This window comes from Pteropus alecto, unplaced genomic scaffold (genome assembly GCF_000325575.1).
Source record: "Pteropus alecto unplaced genomic scaffold, ASM32557v1 scaffold67, whole genome shotgun sequence".
Classification (NCBI taxonomy): domain Eukaryota; kingdom Metazoa; phylum Chordata; class Mammalia; order Chiroptera; family Pteropodidae; genus Pteropus; species Pteropus alecto.
In genome coordinates, this window is record NW_006441061.1 from 10206280 (window position 1) to 10213584 (window position 7305).

Below are 7305 nucleotides of genomic sequence, written 5' to 3' on the forward strand. Positions count from 1 at the left end.
GGTGTGAGAGAGGTCACAGAGCTCGGGCCCCTCTCGGGTAACCTAAGGGCTGGTTCGATGCTGTTCACTTTCTTGGGGCCAGGTGTTCCCATGGTTTGCTTACCTGAATTCTGGGACCTGGGTCTAGGCTGGCTGTGCGATGGTTTTGGCCCCCTGCCATTGGACGCATGGGGTGTGCCTAGATGGTTTGCCTTTCCAAGCGGGGAGCAGCATGCTCAAGGCCTCAGGGACACAGTGTGAGACCCTAAGGAGGACTCCCGGGCCCCTGAGTGTACGTGAATGCGCGACAGGCCTGTCCGCCCCTGCAGCAGCCCTGTCCCGCCCACGCTTTGGTCGCTATGAGGGACTCTCTGTTTTTCTACCTCTTCTCTCACTCATGTCAAAGTATTTAATATGCGCCAACCTGATGGGTTGAAATGGTAAGTCGTCTGAGTTTCCCTGACTCTTGGTGAGGTTGGACATCGGTTCCTCTTATCTGCTACTATGAACCCCCAAGTCACAGATCCCCCCTAAACTAAGTGGTTTAAAACAACTATTCTATTACATCTCATGTTGTTATGGGTAGGAATTTGGACAGCGGCGAGCAGGACAATTCGTTAGCTCCGTGCGCCATCCGCTGGGGTTCCTTGCCAGCGCTCAGCTGGCACCAGGCCAGCCCGGGGAGCACTGCATCCCTCCTGAAGGGCAGTCAGGTGCGAGGGGGCTGCGCCCTGTCCACAGGGAGGGGTAAAGGGGCGTGGCATCTGGATGCGGCAGAATGCCTTCTCGGCAGCTCACGGTCTCCCACCTTGTCTTCCCGCTCACTGCCTCGCCTCGTCTCTCTGAACTGTGCCGGAGCACCCCTGATGTCCCAGATTGCAGGGTGGGGAAGATCCCAGAGCCAGCCCTCGCAGCATGGATCAGAGAAAGCTGGGCTGAGGTCTGGGAGATGACATGGAGGTTGTGGGTTGCTCACTGGCAGTGCCTGCGGGGGCAGAGGATGAGCTAAGGGCCCGGGAAGGAAGCTTGGTGCACTGTGGGTGACCGACGGGCCTGCGTCAGCAAGGTGTTGACAGCCTGGGGAAGACCGTGGACATGTCTGGTATGGCTGACCCCTGGCCCTGGGCACTTGGGACACCAGGTTCTTCCTGCCTGGTGGCTCTCTCAGGTTGGTGTCAGATTCTGAGTCACTTTCCATGAAGTCAGGACTGGGCAGGGAGGCTGGAGTCCTTGGCCTTGACTCAGCCCTGCAGGGACAGGAGGGGTACAGCTGCAGGGCCACCTGTCACCGAACTCCGCTGCTTCCCTGCTCGAGCCTCCTGCTGTGTCATCCTCCTCCCTGATGACCAGCCTCATCTGGACCTCGGCCTTCTGATTCTGAGATGTTCACGGGACTGAGGAATCCAGATTCCCGGTTGCGGAACGGCGGTGGCAGCCGCTGCTGTGAATGGCCGCTGGCCTGGGTCTCCCACTAGGGAGTGGCGCAGAGGACCCAGCCTTCTCTCGGTGCAGGAAACCAGCTCTCCTGGGCAGTGCGGCCCAGGAAGTCAAGGGGATCCCCACCCTCCAGTGTGCTGGACTTGGGGACCTTCCTACTCAGGCGGGTCTGACAACATTCCTACATTGTGAGAGCTGGCGCTCTGCTTCCTGTAGCGTGACGGGGTGCCTCCCAGCCTAAGCGACTTGCCTGAGGCAGCAGAGAGTGGGGTCAGAGGTCAGCTGCCCCACAGGGCTCTGTTCCTTGCCAGTTTCCCACGTGTGCCCTCTAGGGAGCTGGGTTTTTGCAGGTCCGTGGGCCCAGGTGTGGCTGGAGCTGAGGTTACCCAGTTGGATTGCCCAGGGCTCCTCTAGGTGACTGTGGGGGCCCTCCTCTTCTGCACTGCAGGACAGCTGTCACTCTGTGCCTCACCACCCCGGTTCTCGGGGAATACCCCGGGATGCACAATGGGCAGATGTCCTCTGAAAGGCCACAGGCCACCTGGGTGCTGCCAGCCTTGCTAGCATCCCCGTGGCAGGCAGGGAGGGGCCCAGGCAGCGGCTGGCTGGGGCTCACGCCGTCTCCCTCTCGCAGCTATCCGAGTGAGCTGCACGGGCTCCTGCAGGGTCTCCAGCAAGGCCAACGACGCTGCGTGGGTGTCCGAGGAGGGCTACTTCAACAGCGCGCTGTCGCTGGCCGACAAGGGTGAGTGTGTCCGGGAGCTTACCCTGGCCTCATCCCCCCGGCAGCACTTGCTCGAGAGTGGAGCCTGTCTGTCTCCCCTGCCTCCCCACCTACCTCTGGGACCCCACCCAGGCCTGCCCTCCCCCAGGGCCTTACGCCCTGGTTTCTCTCCCTGGCAGGGTCTGAGCATAGGCTGATAGGATCTGTGTGGCTAAGGGGGCCAGCGTCTCCTGGATTGGAGCGGGCTCTGGCCCCTGGAACAGCCTTGCCCTCTCTGTTGTTCAAGCCGAGCTCTTGTCCCCCATCCTTTGCCCAGGCCATGGCCCTGTGCTGCTTTGTCCTGGGGACCGAGGCTGGGAGACCAATAGCCAGACATAGTGTGAGCAGGTTGGCTGCATTGCCTGCTTCCGTCCTGGGCCCTGCAGTGTCACCTCGAGGCTCTTGAGGTCCCCTCCCCCACATCTCCCTCTTCTCTCTGCAGGGACCCTGCCTGCTGGAGAGCACAACTTCCCCTTCCAGTTCCTGCTTCCTGGTGAGAGCCCAGACTGGCTGGCCTGGTGGAGACTTCGGTGGGGGTGGGCGGGAGGTGGTGTAGAGGGCAGTCAGGTGCCAGTCCCTGCTTCTCTCCAGCCGCAGTGCCCACATCCTTCGAGGGCTCTTTTGGGAAGATTGTGTACCAGGTGCGGGCCACCATCGACACGCCACGTTTCTTCAAGGACCACCAGTGCAGCAGTGTGTTCTACATCTTGAGCCCCCTGAACCTGAACAGCATCCCAGACATTGAGGTAACGGTGGGCGGCCCTGCCTTCACGCGATGCCCTGTCCCCAGCCGAGGGGAGAGGGTCAGGGTCTGGAATAGCGGTGGCTGGCCCCGAGCCGACCATGCTGTGTATAGGGGCGGGGCTAGTCTCGGGGCCCCAGGGATCCAGCCAGCCCACATTGCCAACCCCCCGCCCTCCCTTGCAAGCAACCCAATGTGGCCTCCACCACCAAGAAGTTCTCCTACAAGCTGGTGAAGACGGGCAGCGTGGTCCTCACTGCCAGCACTGAGCTCCGAGGCTACGTGGTGGGGCAGGTTCTGCGGCTGCAGGCTGACATCGAGAACCAGTCGGGCAAGGACACCAGCCCCGTGGTGGCCAGCCTGCTGCAGGTCAGAGTCGCTATGGGCTGGTGGAGGGGAGGAGGCTGGTGTGCCCAGGCTCACAGGCTGGCCCTTCCCCAGAAAGTGTCCTATAAGGCCAAGCGCTGGATCTGCGACGTGCGGGCCATCGCGGAGGTGGAGGGGGCGGGCGCCAAGGCCTGGAGGCAGGCGCACTGGCAGGAGCAGATCCTGGTGCCTGCCCTGCCGCAGTCCGTCTTGCCGGGCTGCAGCCTCATCCACGTGGACTACTACCTGCAGGTACTGCGGGCGGGCGTGAGTGGGGCGCCCCGGGCCCGCGGCCTGGTCCCACACCCCCGTCCCACACCCTCCATCCCCCACAGGTCTCCCTGAAGGTGCCTGAAGCCACCGTGACTCTCCCGGTCTTCATCGGCAATATCGCTGTGAACCAAGTCCCGCTGAGCCCCCAGCCAGGTCTAGGGCGGCCCCCTGGGGCCCTGTCCTTGGTGGTGCCCTCAGCGCCACCCCAGGAGGAGGCCGAGGCTGCTGCTGGAGGGCCTCCCTTCGCAGACCCCGGCTCCCTCTTCACCAAGAGCTGCTCACAGCAGCCGCCACCACCTGCTGCCTTGGGCTCCGTGCCTGGTGCCCCTGAACCCCGACCTCAGGACGGAAGCCCCGCCTCCCACCCTCTGGCCCCTGCCTTGTGCATCTCCACGGGTGCCACCGTGCCCTACTTTGCAGAGGGTTCTGGAGGGCCGGTGCCCACCACCAGTTCCTTGATCCAACCCCCGGAGTACAGCTCGTGGGGCCACCCCTATGGTGAGTGGGGAGCTGGGGCCTGGGGGAGGGGGCATCACGGGCCCCATGCGGACCTCTCTCTCTCTCTCTCTCTCTCTCTCCGCAGAGGCCCCGCCGTCCTATGAGCAGAGCTGCGGCGGTGCGGACCCCGGCCTGACCCCGGGGAGCTGACTGCGTGCCGCCTTCTCCAGGCAGGCCGACCTCTGCCCTGGGTCCGGGCGCCCAGGGCCTGTGCCTTTGCTCCTGGCCTGGCCTGGCCCACGCAGGACTCGCCGCGCCCGGCCGCCCCCTCCGCTTCCTGGGGCCGCCTCTGCCACCTGCTGCAGTCGGCGTCTTCTGGCGGGCTGGAGATGGATGGACGCCTTGTAAATAAAGCGCTTCATTTGTATAGCTGGGCGCAGGCCGGCCTCTGGGGCGCCCTCTGGCGGGCGGGTGGGTGGTGGTGGAGCAACCGCCTTCTCGGTCACGCCCCTTCGGAACACGCCCCCCACAAGCCCCGCCTCTCCGGTCTCACCTCCAGGTGTGTCCCCTCTCTGCCACGCCCCTCCAGGTGCGCCCCTTCTCCTTGCCCCAGGCCCTTCCTCTTTCCCCACCGTGTCTTGGGCCGGGAGGCAGGCCGGGGGAGCGCTTCGGGCCCTGGAAGAGCACTCACTCTGCGGGCTGCGCATGTGGGTTTCCTTTAACCCGGGCCGGGGCTTGGACTCCTGGTTCTGGCTAAAGGTGTGCCCTCGGAGCCGGATTTCGTGTCTGGAGCCTGGAGCACCGGCGTTAATTTAAAATGAGTTTGCTATGTGGGGCGAAGGCCACCCGTTTCATTTAATTATCACGAGCCTTGGGCTTGCCTGTCCTGCACGCATCGTTCCAGGCAGCGCAGTTTAGACCAGCGCCAGAGGAAACCCCGTGGGAGCGAGGAAGAGGGCTTGCCCTTACCCTTGGCTTCAAGTGTCACGACCCTGCTGGCACCACTGCCTCTTCTGGCACTGAGATGCTGCCTCTCACCTCCCATCCGAGTACGAAACTCACAGGCCCGCTCCTGAGGTCTATGTTTTGGGACTGTCGTCTAGGACTCAAGGAACCCGAGAGCAAATAAGTCAGGGTCCGGCAGAGCAATGTGTCCCATAGGGGCATCCTGCAGACTTTCCACGTACTACGGGGCCAGTGGCCCTGGAAAGAACCTTGGGAAACACTGGAGATGGGATTAAGACTTTGGGTTCAAATTTCGGCTCTGCTAAATGGTGAAGACACCTTGGCTAGGTGTCTCAGTTACCTTAATCTCTAACGAACTCACCAGTCTATGAGGGGACAGGTTGAGCCGCCCCTCTCAACATTTAACATTTAACATTCTTCAACATTTAACATTCCCGAGGTGGAAGACTTGGCCTGGTGATGTAGCCGTCATGCTCTAGCCGAGGCTTCCACCCTCGGGTACGTAGTGGCTGTTGCAGTTTTTGCCACCCAGCTTACTGGGCTTGCACCTCCAACTTTTCTGAGGGCAGGCTGGGAAACGGTTTGTATTACTTTTGCACATCTCGTGGCTGCCCTTTGCTGTTGGAAATATGCTCTTAAGCAGGCAGCCACGTACCTGGCTAAAATTTTACTATTACTGGTCCAAGGATAGGATGAATACTGGAGAAAAGCACAAAGTATGCCACAAGTAAAATATGTAAAACGTGCTAGCAGCTGTAACTTTGGAGTCAAAAAGAAAGTCTGCATGGGTTCGAATACCATCTCTGCGTCTGGACAGTTGTGTGCCCTCGAATGCACTCAACTCCCTTGCTTTGGTTTGCTCGTTTACAAAATGTGGGTAAGAACAACGTCCGCCTCTCATGACTGACCTGACGGTTACAGAACTGACACGTCGTGTGCCTAGAATAGCACCTGACAATTTACCAGTGATCATTCGAGGGGCAAGTTGGGCTGATAGTGCAAAATGAAGTGCAGCCCACTTCTGACACATTGATTTACACTTGGTATTTGCCTGGTAAAGTATTTTTCTCCAAATATTTATTCATTCAACAAATATTTACTGCCAAGTATATATAGTTCTAGGCACTAGGGCACACAGAACAAAAAACCCTGACCTGGACTTAACCGTAGTGCGGAAGACGGACAATATGGCTATAAAGCAAGTTCTGGGGTACAGTATCATCTTTGAGTCGGGAGGCAAGGGAAGGCTTCCCTGAGGAGGGAGTATTAAGACCCAAGAATGGTAGAGAAGTGAGCCACGCAGACACCTGAGCTAAAAGCGTTTCGGGGAAGGGAAAGACTAAGGCCCGAGGCAAGAGTGGAGATGGAGAGGGTGGTCCGGGACAGGTGGGTGTGGGTGAAGGCAGGTCAGTTTGGGTGGTGCAGGCCACGAAGGGTGATCGCTTCTGAGCTTGGGGTCCTTGGCCTGTCATGAGCTGACTTAGGGTACCCCCAAAGAAACCTGGGAAGGTTTCCTCAGTACTCGGGGTAGCTCGTTTCATCCTCTGCACCTGTGTGCACCATCGGTGACAGACTAAATGTCCAGTATTTTCCAGGAGTCTCTCTCCCATGAAACTGAGTCCTCGCGGTGGGGGTGGGGGACATATTAACCTCCAGCTCAGGGTCTCAATTCTTGTTTCGAAGACAGGCCAGAAAATCCCAATTTCAGTCCATGCTTCTTTCTTTAACTCCCAGGGGATGGGAGAAACAGTTCGGGACGTGGGGAACAGGCGACCTCAGCCAGCGCTGTCCAGTTAGGCTGTTTGGTGTGCAGGAAAGGCCTTGCCCTGTGCATAACTGGGTTGCAGGCAGGCAGAGAGGCAGGTGCTAGGCATGGAGCTTGGGGTGACAGGATGCTGCCCAGCAGGGGCACACCGCCTAACTGGCACACCCCACAAAGCCAGACACCCCCCTTAAACAGAACACCCCCAAACGGCGGCAATCCTCATTGGGACATTCCTCACCCCACCCCCACCTTCTCAATCTGGACACTGTCTCCAACCAGGGCACGTCCTCCCTGAGACCTGGCATGCTCCTGGATGGGGCACCCCGGAGCTGGGGCACCTCCCGTAACCGTAGCAACTTTCCCATTGAGACATTCTCCCAAGTGGGGACAGTCCTTCCCACTGGGACACCCGACCCCCCCCATGCGTCCGGGCAGCCTTTTCAGGCCGGACATCGTCCCCAGCTGACACGCTAGTAGCAGGACACCCTCTGCCCCAGCTGGGGCATGTCCCCAAACCCGGCACAGCCCATAACCGGAGCACATCCCTCCGGGTCAGGCACACCCCTAACCGGGGCA

General features: G+C 60.3%; 1 protein-coding gene across 1 annotated transcript; it reads left to right on the forward strand.

Moving 5' to 3' along the window:
• The first annotated feature begins 757 nt into the window (after nucleotides 1-757).
• Nucleotides 758-4425, forward strand: ARRDC1 (arrestin domain containing 1). Its single transcript, XM_015594156.2, has 8 exons — nucleotides 758-862; nucleotides 1981-2161; nucleotides 2622-2672; nucleotides 2771-2925; nucleotides 3108-3290; nucleotides 3363-3539; nucleotides 3623-4058; nucleotides 4144-4425. Exons 1-8 carry the CDS (start codon nucleotides 758-760, stop codon nucleotides 4206-4208), a joined length of 1353 nt encoding a protein of 450 aa, XP_015449642.1. The 3' UTR covers nucleotides 4209-4425.
• The last annotated feature ends 2880 nt before the right edge of the window (nucleotides 4426-7305 follow it).

What these genes read in the sequence shown, in the direction of transcription:
- ARRDC1 (XM_015594156.2), top strand. Translation starts at nt 758, where the DNA reads ATGCCTTCTCGGCAGCTCACGGTCTCCCACCTTGTCTTCCCGCTCACT. An exon ending in ACAGCATCCCAGACATTGAG is followed by an intron (nt 2,926 to 3,107) that starts GTAACGGTGGGC and finishes CTCCCTTGCAAG; the next exon opens with CAACCCAATGTGGCCTCCAC. An exon ending in ACGTGGACTACTACCTGCAG is followed by an intron (nt 3,540 to 3,622) that starts GTACTGCGGGCG and finishes CATCCCCCACAG; the next exon opens with GTCTCCCTGAAGGTGCCTGA.